We start from the raw sequence: 21,449 nt of genomic DNA on the forward strand, positions 1-21,449 counted from the left end.
AAGTTTGGGGGTGAATGTAATCTAGATTGCTGGTTTATCATTTAATCAGCCACTCCCTGTCAACCACTCTTTAAGTTCCAGCTAAACCACGGTCAAATCTTATACTAGTCTGATCAGCACTAAGAAAAGCCATCACTACACATTTGTTCAGAAACTGTGGATTTATACAAGTAGATCTGAGGGAAGCACAGTGAATTTACTCTGTAGAGCTGCAATGCTCAAGAAAGGAGACCAACTGCAGTGCCTGGCTGGCTCAGTTGATGGAGCATGCAACTCTTGATCTCAGGGTTGTGAGTTCAAGCCTCATGTTGGGTGTAGAGATTACTTAAAAAATAAAAAGTAAAAAAAGAGAGAGAGAAAGGAGACCTATTATTTTGTGTTTAAGCTTGAGGAATAGTTAGTTTCTAACTATTTTATATGTGCATGTGACCAATTTACCTTAAATATATAGACAAAAACACACACGTGAGCATGCACATACTTATAAATGTTAACCTGGAATCCATTTGCTATCAGATTTACAGAAAAACTCTCTATCAGATTCACATGTAGAGTGTAAACTACAGGATCTTCAGTTGGGTTCAATCAGAGATGCTCATGTACTACTAGTACTACTACTACTACTAGTCAATGGTTGACACGTGTCAGGCACCAAGCACTTATGGCTCGAGAGGCATTTTTCTAAATTCTTTAAAAGTTGTTTTCATTAAACTGTATATAGCAACTCTGTTTTTGGCCCCATTTTAGGACTGTAGAAATTAAGGATGGTTGTTGAGCAACAAAACCAAGGTTTGACCTCAAGCAGTGGCGGCCAGAGTCTGAGCTCTTCCGTGATGTTAAATTGCCTCTCTGGATTTAATTTCTTTTCCTTATTAATTGCTCTACACAGTGAGACACATCTCCTCTATTTTAAGGAGATCTAGGCACAGAATGACTACGTGTCCAAGATCGCCAATATGACTTTAGATATGGCATAGATCTAATTTTAAGTTGATGTTTTTAATTCAGTAATATTCACAACCAAATAACATTAAGGAATTTCAGAAGCTACACAGACAGGAGGAGATAATCCAAATTAAATTACACAGCAACCAGTTGGTGGGGGCTTTTTGATGCCCAATTAAGGTTCTAATTGCTCTATAACATGAGTATAGCTATGTGAATTTTTTCACTTCATTTGGCCCTGACTTTTAGAATTTGTTGAGATAATCACAGAAATCTCAAGTCTTATGGACCCCCAATAATAATCCTTATTTGGCTCTCCCCAAATTAGTGAAATTCTTCAGCCTTGTCTTATAGCCCATTTAAATGAATGGCTCACAGCCAAGAGCGGACAGTCAATACTTTTCCAACAGGGATTCCTCCAAAACTCACAACCCAAAACATTCTGTTAACTGAAAGCCCTGAAACTGTGTTACAGTTAAAGTGCCATAGGTCTAAAAATAATTTTCCTTTTCCAGGTCCAATTTGCATTTTGAATCCTAAAAGATTCTTTGCTAGCAAAAAGCTATTAGACAATCTACTGCAATTTAAATACAATATATCGCTTAAAAATAAGTTATCAGGGCTGCATGTTGATCATAATGTTAATGAATAAAAATGATCCTTTGTGGGGAAAGAGATTGTAGGTGATGAAAAAGCCTCCATTGTGCCCTCAGAACCACCCCCCGCCCCCGGAAGCAATGAACTGACCTACCCATGCTTCTCCCACTTAAACTTTTTGTTATTTCAGATCATGTTACTGTACAAAAATGATCAGAGCAACTTCAATAATAGGTAACTACTGAGAATAACTCAAAACATTTTACCTTTGCATCATGTTTAGTTAGAGAGTGGTACGAAAAGATCACAGCAGGGAGATAAGCTGGGTTATCAGTGCTTTTAGAATACCGAAGTCAAAATCGGTAAGACAGCTCTTCTCTAGTGAGCGCTCTTCCGTTCAGTAGGTATAACGAAATAAGCATTTAGTTGACACGGGGTCAGGTTTGCCTCCACATGTTTATATTTTTTAAGGAATAAATAGCTCTTTTATATTACAAGACACAGAGGATTATGCTAAGTCATTGGCTTTCTCCAAAAAAAAAAAAAAGAAGAAGAAAAGAAAAGAAAGAAAGAAAGAAAGAAAGAAAGAAAGAAAGAAAGAAAGAAAGAAAGAAAGAAAGAAAGAAAGAAAGAAATTTCTTCTTGTGGAGCATGGAGACTCCAACACTTCTTTTTGTTTCATTTTAACAAATATTTTCGAGTACCCTTACATATCGGACACTGTTCGGAACTGAATACACAGGTGAATACACAGGTGAATACTCCCTGCCCTCACCGAGCCTGCAGGTTTTCCCCTGAAACAAGACTGTTTCTTGCATAACGTAAGCGAACTCCCCTAATGTAACTGTCATCTAGACACGCTAGCTTCTCGTTTTTGAATTGCTAAACTTAGCCAGTATCCCGGGGACGAGGAAACCTCCAATTTTGTGGGTAACCTCAGCCAAGGAGTCCCGTGCAGCGTTTCCGTGTGCCTGTGCTTGCACGGGTGAGCTGGCCAGGAAAGGAATGAGCACGCTGTGAATGAAGCAACCAGGACTAGGGAGCCTGAAGACATGGCAGGTGAAAAACAGCAAAGCTTAAGCTAATGCGGGTCGCCCCAGAGAACAACTGCACTGGGGCGTCATTGGAGAGGGGAAATGGGTTATGGAGAGGGATGGAGCTCCCAGAGAGCCAGAGGCGGACAGAAAGCGCCCCAGTAGTGGTAATGTAGGTCCTCGAGAGCTGGAAATGCTTACCTGGGTAGGAAATGATTTGACCATTCTCCCTGAGACAGGAAAAGAGCAGGGGAGAGAAATACCTCCAGAAACTGTTTCCTTGCTGACCTGATTCTAAGCTTAGGAGGGTAGAATTAAAACGTAAACGAAACAACTGGGAACCAAGTAACTGCCTCCGCTGCCAGCAGAGGAGACAGATGAGACAGAGAAGAGCTGAACTTAGGACCCTCCCTAGACAGACACAGAGACGAGAAATCTCACTTCCGTAAGCAGGACAAAGCCACCATGAGGACACTTCTTTGCTGCCATATTTGTGTATCAGGCGCCCTAACAAACCACTCGGCCTAGACTAAGCAGTGGTTTCGTGAACCTCGAGACAAGGAACACGAGAGTAAATCTAAGAGAATAAATAATTTATTTATTCAACCCACATGTATGGACAACTTACTATGTGCCCTGCACCACACTAGCTGCTGTAAACAACGATAACTAAGACAAAAAGAGTCAGAGCTTTTATTATATGGGGCAAGACTAGACACGAGGCGACTAACCACAGTTGATATGAGAGTTATGGGTGTAGAGGGAGTGCTGGGAGGGAAGGAAGAATTAGCTAGGCAAAGGTGGAGAGAAGAGCATTTCATTCATTCCTTCATTGGCCATTCAACAAATATCTGAGTCAGGTACCAGGCTGTGTTCCCGGTTGAGAAGGTGAGCGACAGCCTTGACAAAAGAGGGCAGGACTGTAAGAGGCTGTGGGTGTGAATAGGTAGGTCAACCTCTGAAGGCAGGATGCTGAATGGATAAAGGATGAAGAGCTACATTCCCAAAGCTTCAGCACCCCAGGAGGAGCCCTGCCTGTCTTTGATGGAAGCAGACGGGTGAGAACGACTTGGCAGGGGCTTAGCCTTTGTCACCTTGGCCGGTGAAGGGTAGGGATATGATCATGGGAAAGAGGATTTACTCTTGCTGAGGCTGCAGGAAACAGCCAGCCTAGTCCTGTAAGTCCTCATCACTGGGTGTCACGGAGACAGCTTTCCTTTATTTTCTATCTCTATGGCTGGTCACCAAGTCCTACAGCATAGCATCTCTTGGACACACGTCCTGCCAAACTGGCTTATGCTTCAAGAGCTCTAGCTTGGATGGATCTTCTCCATGAATCCAGAGACCTTGTGGACTATAGAAGTTCAGCTGCTGGCTGACCTCCTCCATGTTCCATACATCACATCACTTCAGATGATTGTACAGTTAGGGGAGAGGTGGATCGGATCACCGACAATGACTAGAGTTAGAGGTAGGAGACGTGCAATTCCTGAGAAATAACTCAAAGTACATTCCACAGATTATAAAAGCAGTAATAATTGTAGGTACGCTCCCCCACCCAGAGCAAGGGATCTAATCCCAACTCTTTGCACGATGAGTCAATGACGGACATTCCAATAACGGACATCCTTCTCAATTAAGTAAGCCTTCTCATAGTAAATTATCACCATCTGTTATTTAAAAGCTTTGAAAAGCACACATGTACTCTATCAGCATCCTAAAACATTTTGATGTCGGCTTCTTTTTTCTGTTACTAAACTTGAAATAAAAAAAAAAAAAAAAAAAAAAAAGCAAACTTCTAGTGTTCATTGAAAGCCAGGTAGGCAAGATCTGAAAAAAAAAATCTTTTTTTTAATTTTTTACACATAAATTAGATTTCCTCGTATTAAATAATACAAGACAAACACCTGATTCCTCCCTCTAAGTTTTTAAAATCAATAGGTGTGGTAATTGACGGGTGATGGAAACGGCGGATCCTTGGCTTCCTGTGTTGACGTACAAAATGAGTGAGCCGTCGCTCCCTTGGTAAATGAAGAAATATCTTTCTTCCATGTAAAATGTTTGTCATGTACATAACCTGGGCTCAGGTAGAAGCAGCCTGAGCCGGTCCAGTGGGACTGGATGCTATTTTAGAGAGACTATAAGGGTCAGCAACGGGGAAGTTTCCAGCTAAGAGCAACGGAGGGATGAAACCCCACAGCAGGTGTGTGACAAAGGAGCTCTAACCAGCAGCGTGCTGATCCAAGAAAGTTCTGCAAGTTCTGGCAAAAGGTAATGAAGTCAAGAGCTAGGCCACATTTCAGTCCCAGAAGACAGGAAAGGAGAAGCAGGAACTCCGTTTCCAGAAGCAGGAAATGAGCTGAGAGTGAGGTTCCCACCCCCCCAACACATACACACGTTAGGAGCTCACAGGACATGAGACTTGGAGCCAGAGCCACTGACCGTGGCCTTCATGAGGGCCTGGGCCTGCATGGAACCCAAACAGCTTGTCACCTTTGCAAATCTTTTCACCTCTTGGTGTTAATTTTGACAACCGTAGTTAAGATAGATCATGTCAAGTTTCATGGCATCTATTTCAACTATCTTATATTCCTTTTTTTTTTAAAGATTAATATTGGGACGCCTGGTAGCTCAGCGGCTGAGCATCTGCCTTCGGCTCAGGGCGTGACCCTGGGACCCGGGATGGAGTCCCACATCGGGCTCCCCGCAGGGAACCCGCTTCTCCCTCTGCCTGTGTCTCTGCCTCTCTCTGTGTCTCTCATGAATAAATAAATAAAATCTTTAAAAAATATAAAAAGCAAAAAATATATATAAAAGATTCGTATTTGCATGGATATGAGTTTATGGGGTCTTTCAAGGTATCACTTGTGCCATTTCTTCTTGACATAGTGTTATATCCTTGCTACGGGACAGTATAGATAGTGCTTTGAGAAATTTTCCATTCAGTTAATGACTTTTGCTATATTACTTCCTTTACTTGATCCACTCAAATATAATCACATTATGTCTCTGAACAAATACAATTATTAATATTTTGCTTCTTGGCTTCTAAGTTAGTGAAATCATTAATTGCTACATACATATGTTTAGGGATAATGAATTCATCTGGCTTCAGATGAGCAGACGTATCCAAACGTCCTAATTTCACTCAGGTAATTTCATCACACAAGAAAATTAAGCCCATGGATTTAACAAAAGCTTCCTTTTCTGGAAGTATTTTTAAGTAACTATTGCATCCTCGAGCACATCTTATTATAAGTCTTTAATGATTTGGGAGTTCTTTAAATAAGAATTTCTTTGAAGTTCAGGAAAGCCTTGATTAACAAAAGAAACTATTTAAATATAGGGTTTGGGGCATATCCATCATTTTATAGTTGGTTTGCTTGTTTCTGCTTTAAGCATCAAGCGCAGAGAAACAGATGCACGGCTGCTAATTGATTTTGATTTGACTTCTCAATGATCTGGTCTGTGCTGCGGACTGAATCCCCCCTTTTTTTATTTTTTAGCTTCCCAGCTAAGGTCCCACTACAGTTAGATTCCTCTGGACTGAAGTTTTTAAGAAAGGTGTTTTGGGGTGCCTGACCAGCTCATTCGGTAGAGAAGGCGACTCTTGATCTCACGGTTGTAAGTTTGATCCCCAAGTCAGGTGTAGGGATTACTTACCTATGACATCTTTAGATAAATAAATAAAAGTTTATAAAGAGATTTTGATATTTAAAATGTGACAGTTCTGGGTTTTTTTTTTTTCTTTAATTTTGAAGGAAGATCGCGCCTCTAAGAGATGTTTAAACAAATATTTTGTTTTAAGGTAAGAAGTCACCGATTCACTCTGAGTGAAAAGCTAAGTAAAAACGAATTCATTAGTAATTCTATCAAATGGAGCTGGACAACACCATGCCAGACCATTTCCTCTTGCTGGTTGCTACTTACTCACCTGAATTATACGATTACATATGACAACACGTGAGCCAGAAGCCCTCACCGGTGTGAACTAGTTTCTAGGTTAGGCGGCCCCTCCCAAGACTCTAGAATCTTACTCTTGTCAGCAAACATTTACCTGTATTCAGAAGGATATCTCCTGCAGACTTTTCTCTGGACTAGGAAAGGTATGGGTCTGGGATGTGAGATGAAACAGGGTTTCTTAACTTCTGGGGCACCTGGATGGTTCAGTGGTTGAGCATCTGTCTTTGGCTCGGGTCATGATCTCAAGATCCCAAGATCGAGTCCCGCATCGGGCTCCCCACAGAGACAGCCTGCTTCTCTCTCTGCCTCTCTGTCTCTCATGAATAAATAAAAATCTTAAAAAAAAAAAAAAAAGAATCCCCTAACCTTCTGAACTATCATGACCTTCAGCTCCACTCTCCATCAGTCCATGCATTTTATAGTAACATCCTGATGTTACCATCACCCAGAACAGTTCTACCTTTGAAATCTTCAACTTGAGTAACCTATGCTCTGACCTTCTGATCCTTACAAGTGTTTTCCTTTCTTTATTCCCTCTATCCCTGCCCTTGAACTTCCCTGAGAAGTCTCACCCCACGCCTACGCTATTTTCCCTTTGTTTTTTTTCTCTATCCAGCCTACACTGGATAGTGCCATCATTTAAACCATCATCTCATCGAAGTATTTCATTCTTTGCCCCCTGCAAATATATCTATGCTGAGTCGATCCAGCTGCCCTCCTTTCTCCTCTAACTCTAGGCTAAGATACTTAATAATGTATTTTATATATTGATTGATTGACTGTCTCCTTTTTAATTGACCGTCTCCATTTTTTATCTTGTGAGCAGGGACTTTGTGTCACTCACTTCTACATCCTCAGCGACTAGAGTAGCGCTCAACAAGTATCTGCTGAAGAAGTTATTGGCGATGCTGGGAAAATCCCATAACTGCCTGGTTTAACACCATTTCAAATAACGGCCTTCAGTTTCAGCAGAGCGATGAGCCCTGTGCACAACCTCGCCACACACATGGCCCCGGTGAGCCTTCTTCCCCTCTACACACCGCCCGTTTCCAGCCTTCGACATTCCTGCTTTCTCCACCAGCTCAGCCCCAACGGCAGATTTTGCTTTTTACTTTACAGTGAAAAGTGAAGTAACTGGGTGATGAGCAGCACACCTCCCTGTCCTTCCCAGCCTCCACATGTATTTGCATCCAGACCATTGTTGCCTCCTTCCCCCGGGTGAGAGAAGAAGAGGGGCCCTCCTCTGTCTAAGAGGAGTCCTGCCATCTTTCCCCTGGATATATCCTCTTGTGTGTCCTCAGAAACAAGACTTACCAATTTTTCCACCTTCTACCTGAAACTTCAACTTCTCTCTGCTTTCATTTCTTATCTTATCAACCACTCAGCTGCACTTAACTCCAGCAATCTAATTTTTAACATACTCTCTTCCTTTTCCTTTGGTGATTTTACACTGCACTGGTTTTCCTTTCTACCTCCCTGACTCTGACTCCTCCTCTGACTCCTCCTCCATCTCTTTTGGAAATCTTCATCTCCTTCCTGGTAAAGCTCAACCACATCGTCCATATGATGATTCCTGAATCCTTATATCCAACCCTAATTTTGCCACATGGGAGACTCATGAGTATCTTAAAATCTACACCGTCTCAAAGGGGACTTTTTTATTGCATGTGAAAATCTATTCATTCTCTCCACTTTGTGATCATTCACACCCAGGCAACCATTAGTTCTCATCCAGATGAGTGGGCAGGGGCCTAATTTCCTGCCCACAGTCATTCTTTAGTTATAGCCAGTGATCCTTCCCAATGGTTCTGATCAAGTCATGCTTCATTTAAAACCCTTCTTTCTGTAACTTCTTGGTGCTATTAAGTAGAAGGTCCAAACACTTTAACATGCACTACAAGATCTGACTCCTGCTTATCTCTGTGCCAACGCTCAACACTTCCCCTTCCCAACCTTGCTTTCACTTCCCCACGCACACCCTCTATGGCTTAGCCCTACAGCTATTCCCTAAGTTCCTCAGTCTTGCCAGGCTCCCCCCACAACATATGCACACATTTGGGACATGGAAATATTATTCCCTCGTATGGGTAAGTCTTTGCCTCCACTTTACCAGGTGTGAGCTGGATAGCAGGAAAGCTTGAGAACGCTACACCTCTGCTTCAAATCCTTCAGATTCTCCCTGTAATGTATCTATTTATTTCCTGTAGACTTCAGGAGAAATTACAACCCATATAGTACATGACCCAGCCCCCATTTGCTTTTCCTGTATCATGACTTACTAGCCAGGTGCATCCTCCGGCCATCACGAACCACGTGCAGGTCCTAAGCTCACCAAGCCCTCACTGGCATGTTCCATCTAGCCCATGTACATGCTACTCTCTGCTCCACTGGTCTGGCAATCTCTGACCATCCCTTCAGAATGTAGTGGGTGATGTTTCCCCTTGAGAATGCTTTCCTGGCCCATTACCATCATTCTACCTGCCCACTCCCATGACTGGTCTGGCTCAGGTGCTCCTTTCTCAGACAGCCTATGGCACATTCTGTCCGTCTCTGTCATAGCACTTACCCAATCCATACAGTAACTTTGTTTCTTGGTCTTTCATGCTGACTGGCTTACCACTTTCCTAAGGACAAGGGGATACCTGGGTGTCTAGACAAGTGTCTAACAGTTAGAAGGTGCTCACTCAATGTTTTGGGGGAAAAAAATCAATAAATGAATGGAGAGATGAATGAGTAAATGAATGACTGGATGAGGAAAGAAGTGGCCCTGAAGTCTCTATGAAAACATTCATGCCCACATTATTCCTGGGAAATTCAGGAGGGCATTCCAGGTTCAGCTTCTCCATTACGAGCAGACAAACAGACCCGTGGCTCACCCACTCTTACTTAGTTTTTACTGGGTGGCACAGCCTGACATTGTACCTGTTAAAGCAATTCGTTGGTTAACATACACCTTCTTTTAAAAAAATGCAAACATCCATGTCATTCTCATGGACCTAACGTCAACTGATTTACTTAACATGTTTTTCTTCCTGACACCTCACAGAGACCACTCCACTGAAGGAACAGGAACTTTTGTGTGTCAGGGAGGAGAGATGGTTTGGCATGGGTATATTTTAAAAATCTTCCCAAATTATCCTAATAAGCAGCCACAGTTGAGAATCACTACTCTTCAGCACTTCTCAGACTTTATTGTGCACACTATTCTCCTGGGGACTCTACTAACATTGCAGCTGCAGATTCAGTAGATCTGAGGTGGGGTCTGAGAATGTGCACTTGATTTTCAAGTTTCCCAGCTGACGCTGATGCTGATGCTGTTGGTCTTAGACCAGACTTTGGGCAGCAAGGGTCTAGTTATTGTCCTATTGCCGCAGGTCTCTGGCTTATTTACTTTTAGGGGTCGAACAGCGGTGAGGGAAAGGCTAAGGGTGAGGATGTGCAAGGGCAAGCATAGCGTAACCATGTATTCAAATCAGCGTACCTGCGGCTAGGTTTTGCTTTATAGCAAACATGGGTCTAAGTGCCCATTTCTGATTGTGCTCATTTTAACTTCTTCACAGGCTGACCTGTCATCCCCCGTGCTAAGATAGAGCACAGAAGTCAAGGAAAATGTTAATAAGGGGTGACAAATTTTACCTGAGGATACACAGCATGTGCTACTCTCTTGCCGTGTCTCCTTTCCCCCTCCTTCTCTCTTCTGACCCACACTTTCATCTCTAAAAATATATTGACTGCTTTTTGATTCTCAATAAGTAGCTTTAAACAGTGCATCTGTAAGTTGCAGGAGAAAACACATTAAATGGAATATATCTGTGCATTATACCTACGGGGCATCTCCCTGAAGGATGTGTCATGTGAAATGGGCTGTCATTAGTCTTTGCTGTTTCTCTGTAAAATGAGACGCTATAATTCCAATTTTGTAGATAAGGAAAATAAAATGCAGGAAGCTAAACTGACTTAATTAAGATCACACGCTAACAACACAGGATGTGGCCAAACCTTGCAGCCTAGCTCCCCCATGCTATGTTGGCTTGGTGGAAAAAGAAGCAGTACTCTTTCAAAAGATTGGGCCTTAATTATTCATAACACTTGTATCTCTTTGAAATAAAGCTTACTACTTAACAAGCCTTTCTTCTACACGTATCTACTGCTGGAATTTGTCTATATTCTATTCATGCAATTACTAACCTATTGAAATGAATTCAAAGTGGCCTTATAAGGCCACATAAATTAACTCTTATACATTGAATGAGAAAGAAAGAAAAAGGACAATAGGAATAATGCTAATGGGCCAAACGGCATACAAAGAGGTCCTATAATTACAGGGTAAAAACAAATTTGACTCTCACTAGCAGTCAAGGTGAAAGAGGAAACATTTCACAGAACCCATACATGAAACCAACACTCTTCCAAAAGCAGGACTGTCCATGCCAACTGCTCTGCGGGAGAGACCTCAGTCTGACTTTCTTTCGATAATGGCTGGTCCACCGAGCCCTACGATACCACATGCATCTCTGCCTCCCTCTGACAGTGGTGAAACCCCAGCACCTGCAAACAACGCTTCCAACGTCCGATTCCCAAGTAATTTTAACTTCCTACTTGATTTTCTGTTTCCAAAGACTTTCATCAACATCACCCTCAGAAAATCCAAGAATAGACACTTGCTCAAATGGAGAAGCTTGAGTTATTCAGTGAAGATTGGGCAGGACTGAAAATGACACATAATTATTTCGAATTGCAGAAATGGGACTCAGCATTTAATAGCAATCAGAAGATCAAAATATAATGACTTCTAGGTGGACACTGGGGAGATGAAAAAAAAGGGACGGGGGGCGGGGTTGTTCCGCTTTGTTTTTCAACAGTTGTATAGGATTCCAATTTGCATACCATAAAATTCAACCGAGACTTTTTAATAAATGTATATGTTTGTACAAAACCACCACCACAATCCAACTTGAGAAAACTTGCACCACCCAAAAGGCTCCCTTGTATCCACTTGCAATCCCTGCCCTACTCCCAGCGCCAGGCAATAGCTATTTTTCCTTCTGCCTCTGTAATGTTGCCTTCTCTGGAAATTTCCTATAAACTGAATTGTATATAATATGCTGGTTCCTGCATCTGACTTCTTCTCCTTAACATAATGTCTTTGAGGTCCATGCATACCGTTGCACGTGGCCACTTTTTTACTGTTGCGTGGTATTCCCGTTTATGGCTATACCATATTTTGTTTATTTATCTGTCGATAGACATTTGTGTTCTTTCCATGTTTGGGCTATTACGAATAATGCTGTAGTGAATAATCACGTAAAAGTTCTTACGAGGACACGTGTCTTCATTTCTCTTCGGGAAATACCTAGGTATTTCCTAGGTGTGGAATTTCTCAGGTCGTACATAGAGAGTGTGTTTAACTTTTTATGAAAATGGCCAAATGTCTTCCAAAGTGATTCTTCAATAGTCACCTGCGATGTACTGAGGTATTTTCCATTCACACCAACAGTGTATGATGGCTCCAGGCCCCACACCCTCCCTGACACTTAGTACTATTATTACTGTTATTACTTTATCACAGCCTCTCTAGTAGGTAGGAGGTGAGGGCGTTTGAAGTAGAGAGAATATATTCCAGTTTTCAGATAGTCAAAAGTGGGGTCAGAAGCAGTCTGCCCCACTCCATCACTACACTGTATCTCCTTTTCTAAATGATCGGAGAGAATGAAATCTTTCAGGATTGAAGGGTTTGAGAATTTTCCCCTTATGATTTTTTAATTCTCTATTTTTAAATTTCCCTTAAAATAATTAATCAATATTATCAACTTGATCTTCATATTCTATCAAAGGGTTGCCAGAAAGCCCCTTGCTGGCCCACGGATTTGGTGATGACCAGAACTCTATGTGGCCGAGTATGGTGCTAGGGTCCTCATCCCAGCCTCGGCTACTACTTATACCCACTCACCTTCACTTCTAGGTAATTTTCACAGCTGCAAAACAGACTTTAGGATTCCAAATGAGCTTACCCTGCTTTGCTATTTTTTTTTCCCCTTTGATCATTTCATTCAATTTACCTATGCTTTCCATGCCTTGAGAAATGACGGCGCACTCCTGCTTAACTTCTACCCAGCAGGTAAGAAAAATATGTTACATATGCTTGTATTTATCACCTAATTGATTCCCTTCTTGGAAAGGATTTGATTGACAGATGCTAAGTTTAACCGGAGAATTTTTAAAGCAAGTATAGCCAGGCAACTGTCCGGAGAATGGTGTTGGGAAAGCTGCCCAAAGCCAACTGTCACAGGCCACATTTACATTAACAAAGGTGTGGTTCAGCCGACTTGCCACTAAGACACCTGCTGCGTCCTTATTGCCCCAAGGATTTTTTTCAATCTTAATTACATAATGAAATAGCCCCATCTCCCCCTCTGAAGGGCTGCTGCGCACCTGGTGGCCCCCCAGAGCCGGTCTGCAGTCTGCCCTGTGCTGAGCCAGTGGTGCCATTTTTCTTCATGGGGACTATCTGGGCGGGTGACAGGCAAGAAAGGAGAGACCACGGACAATAGTGAGCACCCAGCAAAAGGCCAGCAGGTGCCAAGAGACTTCACCTAGGGCGTTACCAGAATCTGACCCTCGCAAACATGATCAGGAATGTGAAGGTTCATATTCAGAATATGAATACGTTATCTCACTCTGCTGAATAGATCTTCCAAGTGAACGGAATGTCTCTTTTTCTTTTTTCTATGAATAATTAAATACCCACCAAAAGTTTGCCTCGTAGGAGAAAGAAAAAGGTTTACCTGGTGAGTAGAGAATTAAAGGGGAAAGGAAATAAACAGCTCTGAGAGGTTCCACGAACCAGTCTCTCGGGGCTACCATAATTATGCAGTATACAACCTGCACAACTGTACAGACGGTCTTTCTCTTGTGCATTGTATTGCTCGTGTATCTTAACTTGGCTTCTCTATCCCCTGGGGCATCTAAGCCAACACTGTTAGTATTTGCTTCTCTAGACCCCTTAATTCCAGGCTGTATTTGGTGTACTAAAATCACAGATGAAGATGCTCAATGTTCTCAGTAAAATAGCCGGTTTCTGGATGGATGAGAGATTTCATCTCCTCCGTCTCAGTGTGGATGTAATTATTTCAACTCTGACAGTCATCTAATGCCTCTAGCATTAGGTTCTAGCAAGAGGGGAGGCCATCTGCTTTCATCCGTACGGACACAGGGTATTAAAAATTTCATAGAGTCCTAGTCTCCCCCAGGCAACATGGAGAAGTCATGAATGTAAGTTCCAGAACCAGGCTGCCTGGGTTGGAATCCTAGCCCAAGTTTGTTCATCTGTAAAAATAACATAGAATGAGGGGCACTGGGTGGCTCAGTAGTCGAGCATCTGCTTTAGGCTCAGGTTGTGACCCCAGGGTTCTGGGATCGAGTCCCACATCAGGCTCCCTACATGGAGCCTGCTTCTCCCTCTGCCTGGGTCTCTGCCTTCTCTCTCTCTATCTTCCATGAATGAATAAATAAAATCTTAAAAAAAATGATATAACGGATAGTACCTACCTCACGGGGTCATTATGAGAATCAAATGTGTTAATACATATAAACTGCTCACAACAGTGCTAGACACATATATATTCAATATTAATTATCATTATTTTATTATATTATATTCCACTATTTTTCTCCTGTATTCTATTATTATAATCCTCTAAAAATCTGTATAACGTTCCTTCCTGATACCTCCATATGACACACCTCAATGTAGTAATAAAGTAGCAGCTTCATTTATTTACTTATTTATTTATTTACTTATTTATTTATTTACTTATTCATTCACTTATTTATTTACTTATATACTCACTTATTTGCGTGTGTATGCGTGTGCATGTTTTAATTCTTCAGAGATAGCCTTAAAATAGGGAACTATGGAGGGTGTATTAGTTCCCTCTCATTGCTCTAACAAACTGCCCCAAAGCCAATGGTTTAACTGCCAAGGCTCACTGTCTTACAGTTCTAGAGGGGTTGGCAGGGCTGCATTCCTCCTGGATGCTATGAGGGCCACCCACTGCCTCCCCCTCCCGGCTTCTCAAGGCTGCTCCCATCCCTTGGCTTGCAGCTGCTTCACTCCAACCTCTGCTTCCCACGCTTCTGTGGCCACATCCCCTTCTCTTTCTAACCCTCCCTGCTCCCTTCCCGTTAAAAGAACGCTAGAGGTTACATAAGTCCACCCAATTAATTCAGCATAATCTCCCCCTTTCGAGATCAAATTTGCAAAGTCTCTCTTTTTTCCACATAAGGTAACACACTCACTGGATCCCAGGATAGGAAGTGGGTACCTTCAGGGAGGCATTGTTCCACCTACCACAAAGGGAAAAGCCCTGGATGATCTCTTGAGATCATTCAGGCCAGTGGCCACCTCATTAAAGATGATTCTACTGTCCCAAGGGGGCCATGGCAATATGTGGAGACATTTTTTGGTTGCCTCAAGTTGGGAGGGGAACGGTTCTAGACATCTAGTGGCTAAAAGGCCAGGGCTGCCACTAAACATCCTAAAATGTGTGACACAACCACTTCCCCCAACAAAGAATTATCCAGGCCAAAATGTCAACATGATGAAGCTGAGAAGCCTTGATTTATACCATGTGATTCCTTGAAATCCTCCAAGTGGGGAAGGTTATGATGCAATGGAAGCCAGTTTGAGGATTTAGATTTACACGGAGAAGTCTGAGAAATCAGAAGCAAGCTCTATAACTCCGTGTTTTTGATGATCTTATATGGTAAATAAGAGATGAATAATATTACTCATATTACTCAATATACTCATTACCCTATCCCTTAATAGTAGGGTTTTGAACACCACCTTAACTGGCTATTTGTTAAGTAGTGTTTGTTTTATTTTAGGTTTGGTGTAATCTTTCATGCTGCTGCGTCTCCTATACATGCAAATTATCCTTAAGCATATGTTATAAACATCACTTATGTATATTATAAATATTTAAATGTACAGATGCTCAGATTTTAACGTACCTAACACCAGATACATTTCAAGACGATCCACGGCCTTCTGCAGTATTTCATTTTTGGCTTAGTATGACTTGACTTTGACTTCAAAGGATCAAAGAGTTTGTTTTGGTTTTTTTCCTGGCTTATAATTTATTTATTTATTTTTTTTAGGTTGACTCTACGCCCATTGTGGAGCTCGAACCCTAAGATCAAGAGCCGCATGCCCCACCAAGTGAGCCAGCCAGGGACTCCCTGGTTTGTAATTTAAACAAATCTGGTAATCCTTCTGAGTGGCCCAGAGAGCAACAGGCAGGTAGACTGTGTGTGAGCTATTGCAGCGATTTCCCATCAGGTCACTCATATTCAGTTTACAGGGCTGGTTAGGCTGCTAGGAATCTTGTGAGTAAGGTAGTAGGCTCTTTTTCCCAGAGCTTTATTGGCTCCATAAAGTCAGCCATAAAGATGTCTGGCTATATGTGAGTCTAGGCATGTTTCTCTCAAATGTGACATTTCAGCCCAAGCCTGGGTGTCATAACCAATGTTTCCAGTCGTGTCCACGGCGGCCCTCTGAGGCAGCTGGGACTTTAGGAGCCGTGCAGCTTATTGATCACGAGCCACGGCCTCCTCATCCACCAGGAGAAAGATTTAAGTCAGAACCAGCCTTCACAGGAACGTGAGCACCTTGTCTATCAATACCTGCTTTTCCAATCCTCAAAAACGTCCTGTGCTTGGGTTGGAATTTTCTCCCAGTCTTCTTAACATTATCTAGAATTGTCGGTAGGAGACTTGCATCCTTTTCAACATCCTTTTTTCCCCCCATCTTTCTTTTCCTTTCCAGCCATTTACTCTGTCCTTCTTCCCTTTCTTTAATACTTTGTCCTGTCCAAGAATTCCCCTAGAATTTTGTTAATTTGGAACAACTTCTGAGAACAGTAGTTTTATCTTCTATGGCAGAAAAGGTTTACGACTCAGCAGGGGACTGTGGGTGTGTGAGCCTGCATGGGTGTGCATGGGTGTGAATACTGTATCCCTAAGAGTGAGTTTCATCTTCATTTTGTTCTCCCAGGAAGAACAGTAACTATAAATAATCAAAGGAGTCTACCAGCTTGTAAACAGAGCTGAATAAAAGAAAACAAGACAAAACAAAAAAAAAACGAGTTCTTCAGCAACTTTGTGTACCAGCCACACTATTTCTAGCCTATCCATTTCTCTGCTGAGAGAAACAGTGTTGGAAGGAGGTGTTTTACATTTGGTGTGATTTCTGACCTACGATGAAAGGATACACGTTAAATACGCCTTAATGAATTGAGATTTGCCAGACACTACTTACAAAAGCCAAAGCCCTACCCCTAAGCGGTAAGTCCCATATGAGATTCCAGATTCCAGATATCACACTGCTCTTGGGGGTCGGTGCCACTCGAGGAACCTGCCCAGATCTCTATGCCTACCCAGCCAAAGGATTCCATTTCCTCAAAAAAATAAGAAAAAAGAAAAAGAGAAAAACACAGTGAGAAGGAGAGAAAGAATGAAAGAGAAACTATAGAGTAAGAGACTTAGAAGACACATCAAGCATATTTAGGACAGAGAAACTTGAAGACAAGTAGAGGTCCATACATACCAACTGGGAGTTTCTGGAAACAGGACAGGGAATGAGTGCATAAGGGTAGCTGGTAAAGAGAAAAGTGGGGCAGGGTTTGGGGGAGGAGCAGATGGTAACTCTGACGGCCTGGGCACATTCGAACTCTGGCGCAGGGACCCAGGCCATCTCCTAGGCAGGCTATCTGTGTACATTTCCTGGGGGAATACAGCAACTTCTTTTGTTTCTGGGAAGGCCCGTGGATGGGCAAGTCCCTGCTAGTACGCCAAGCAGCCATTGGCCCATGTCCCAATCAGGCCTCCCTCCAGCACCCCCCCCTTAATGTCTCAGGTGTCCTGCCAGGGCACATGAGATCCAGAATGACTACAGCAATAAAAATATCAAAGAGCAATACAGAAAAAGCAAAAGGCAAAACATTTGGAACATTAGACTTTATCACCTAAAATCCCAAGATATTTTCTCATCGTTATTTTGCAAAGGTCAATGAATAGCAAAAAACCCAGATAAAGCCATCTAATAGCAAGTGGTTCAAAATCATTAGGGACAGGTTATTTCTTGCAAGAAATGTAAACATTATAAAGGGGGCTTACAATCTCCTGCCGAGGGAGACAAGAGGTAGATACCTCGTCCGTATCCCAGGGTGCTGCTCAGCGACCACCTTTCTTCTCCTGGTCACAATGCTCTTCTTTTTCACACCACACGCTAACTGATGTGACTTCTTACAACTCCACATGCTGTCTTGGTTCCCTTCCCTGGCTTTTCCTTTCCTTGCACTCTAATTCTCAACATCTTCTTAAGTTTGGCCCTTAAAAGCTCATCTCCGTCTGGGGAGCTCAAACACTCCTACGACTTCCCGTATCTCCCCCGGACAGATCCTAAATGCACCGCATGACAGATCTTCGTACACTCCCTGTCTGTCTTTCTGCTGTCTATCCCCACTGGCGTGTAACCCCGGGCTCAGACCCAACATGCCCTAATCCATATTGATCACATCTCTCCCTAAAACAAACCTACCTCCTAACTTCTCTATTTCTCTGCGCGTTGCCACCATTCTCCTGAGTCCCATAGGTTTTAAAATTTGGCCTCATTTCCAAATCATTCATGTCCTTCATTTAGCATGTGCGTTCCACCGAGCCATCCAGTTCCCTCTTCATGTTGTCACCTAAGCTCTCTCACCCCACCACGGGCTGGCTCCTCGATGCACACCTGCATTACGGCAGCAGCCCCCACCTGCCCACACTCTCCGGATCATCACTTCTTACTCAACCCACCCAACCCGGCATTTCTGGAATCACCTTTCAGCTTTTGCCTTATTGAACGATCTGTTCTGGAAAATATCCATTGCTCCTTCATTAGGACATCAAGGCTAACGTGGATTTTCAAAGCTCTCCGTAATGGGTCCCTATCTATCAAGCCTTCCTGTTCGCTGCTTCTCAACAACAGGATTTACTCCTATTGCTCTTTCACCCTGTAAGGAATTCCCTCTTCTGTACCTCTACTTCCAAACCCCAGCCCTGTTTCGAGGGCTCCCCCAAATCTCCACTTCTCCTCCTAGCTTTACAGACTACATTTCACTCCCTTCTTAGTTCTTACCCCCCCGATGACCTGCATTGAGAAAATAACATAATGACAGGATGCTCATTATTTCAATGGGTTGATTTTCTTTCTCCAACTACACAGCAAGCTCCCTACGCTGGAGATATAGTTCTCTATCACCCTACCATACACTCCAGGTATGAAAAGAGTGAATTCTTTTTTAGGATAAACTAGCTAATTAATCTACCACTTAAATATTCTTAGATTTTCCTTGGCTATAAATAATGAGGTATAATGAATAGAAGTATAAACAAAGAAAAATGTAGAGATAGTTGCCTTTCAGCATCTGATTTACCAACGTTATACATTACTTGTAAAACTATTAAATTTAAAAACCATCTTCTTACCTGATTTTATGCAGTCTGATGACTTGCAAATACCATCTAGAAAAAGAAGGGTATATACATAAATATTTGCAATCTGGTTTTCTAATTTCTCCCTATCTTTTGTTCTTTTAAAAACTGCCAACTAAATAATCAATTCCTTAAAGCAAGAGCTAAAACCTGAGTATTATATATCATTGTCAATAGCCAGAAAAACCATAGAGAAATAAAATCGGCAAATTCTAAATTTAAATTTTTTTATTATGAAGAAAACAATGCATTTACTTTATCGTCTCTACCCACTAAGACCTAGGTCTATTAAATTGAAATAATCAGTCGTTTTAGTCTGGTAATCTTTTTTTTCTCCTATTAAAGAACCAATCTTTTCTAATCCTTATTGTGAAAAACTTCTAAGACTCAAATTAGACCTCTTGGATTCCTGTGAAGCCCTTTAGAATTTCAATGACACAACAAATTTCACTAATTGAAGTTGGCCATAAAATTGTGTACATTTGAATCAAATAAAATTTTACCTTAGAATTCTTACAGAATAAGCATGAGCGTGCTAAATATACTCGTCAATTAATATTAATAACTTAGCTGAAACATAAAAGACATTGTACTTTAGTCAGAGTTAATTGTTTCAATATACTGATGTTCCATTTTATTTTTTTAATTTATTTTTACTTTTTTAAGATTATTTATTTATGTATCTGTAAGAGACACGGAGAGAGAGGCAGAGACACAGGCAGAGGGAGAAGCAGGCTCCCCGCAAGGAACCCGATATGGGGCTCGATCCCAGGACCCCGGGATCACACCCTGAGCCGAAGGCAGACGCTCAACCACTGAGCCCCCCACGTGTCCCAAATTTCCATCTTATAAAGGAATCTTTATATCACCATCTTTAAGCATTGCTCTCCTTCCCACATTCTTTTGATAGATGAAAAAAGCGTAAGATGAAGATTCTACTCTCTTGTGCATGTCTGTGTGCACAGGTATGGGAGTAACTCACCATCATAGGTTGCATAGAGTGCGATCATTGTCACGGCGATGATGGTAAGGAGCAGGACAAGGACGGAGAGACTGATCTCCAGGGAGGTCCATCGTTGCTTCTTTGGCCTTGGAGTGCTGATATCAGTTATATCCATCTGACTTTCTGATCTGCCCATCACCTAAAACCTGTAAAAAAAAAAAAATTTAGATAACTAATAATAACAAATTAATAAATAGATAAAAATAGGAGAAAAGAAAATGTATGTACAATTTTCTAAATGCTCAATGTAGCTAAATTTAAAAAAAGGTTAATTCTTTTTAGATAGAAATAGATTTTTGTTGTTGTTGAAAGTCAGAATTTTGATTCTGAAAACATAGAGGATAGACCCGATGAATCTGACACGACAAGCCATAATCATTTTTTTTTTCGCATATATCACTGAAGATACAAACTAAATTAGAGAGGAAGACTCGGCTAAATACTCACATAAGATTCCTTCAGCAGTTCATTAGCAAATAATTGCTGTTCCATCATAAAGCAAAGTTTTAAACTCACTCTTCTGAACTTTGGACAACGTCAAAGGTGAATTTTATATCTTGGCCAGTGACTTGCTTTACAAGCATAGAAATCAATGACTAATACTTTGAGGTTTTGACTAAGCAATAATTTGAAACATCGATACAGATAAAAACAAAAAGGAACAAATACTTGTGATAGTTTATTTTTAGTCTTAAAAACAACTTTTATCGTTACAGTTCAAAATTACAGCCACTGCCGATGTGGGTATCTATTAACTGGTTAGACAACATTCTGAAAATGGTCACTCACTAAACCAAAAGTCAGTGGTTTACACCCAGGGATGAAAGATATTAACCTTAATCGATGTTGTGTGTGTGTGTGTGTGTGTGTGTGTGTGTGTGTGTGTATGTAATTGAAGAAAAAAAAAACATACATGATTTAAAAAAATCCTACACTGCAGGTCAGGGTAGTGATGGTTAAGACAGGTATTTAATTTGTATTTAAATTAATATTAGTACTTCTACTAATAGCTGACATTTATTGAGTACTTCCCACATGTCAGTCACTAGTTCTTAGTGCTTTACATGTACTAATTGATTTAATCTTTGTAAGGTGGGTATAAATATTCTGATTCTATACCTCAGGAAACTGGGGCACAGAAAATTCAGGTAATTCGCCCAACTACACAACTAGTAAGTGTCCTTTACAAAGAACACACTTGGTCACTGTTTGAAATATATCATCACACAATAAAAGCTATTCTAGATCTTACTGCAGAAGTTTTGGGGAGGGTAGGGAAATCGAGGGTGTATAAGCCTAAATATTAAATTTCATTATGTTTCTCGTAGAGGCCTTGTGATTCTTTATTGACCGTCCACCAAAGCTCAGAC

At 41.5% G+C, this 21,449-nt stretch overlaps 1 protein-coding gene across 5 annotated transcripts in view; it reads right to left on the reverse strand.

Annotated features, from left to right (window-relative positions):
- MME (membrane metalloendopeptidase) overlaps positions 1-21,449 on the reverse strand; it is a 96,213-nt gene that overhangs the window by 71,128 nt on the left and 3,636 nt on the right. For 4 of the 5 annotated variants that reach the window (XM_072792202.1, XM_072792203.1, XM_072792205.1 and 1 more), the window contains exons 2-3: positions 20,059-20,225; positions 19,071-19,106 (exon numbers count right to left, since the gene is read on the reverse strand). In XM_072792202.1, the coding sequence (XP_072648303.1) occupies positions 19,071-19,106; positions 20,059-20,215 (193 nt within the window). In that variant the 5' untranslated portion in view covers positions 20,216-20,225. Of the gene's footprint in view, positions 1-19,070; positions 19,107-20,058; positions 20,226-20,526; positions 20,667-21,449 lie in introns of those variants that run through there. The other variant, XM_072792204.1, reaches the window with a different exon arrangement.

The sequence above is a fragment of the Canis lupus genome, chromosome 22 (assembly GCF_048164855.1).
Source record: "Canis lupus baileyi chromosome 22, mCanLup2.hap1, whole genome shotgun sequence".
NCBI lineage: Eukaryota > Metazoa > Chordata > Mammalia > Carnivora > Canidae > Canis > Canis lupus.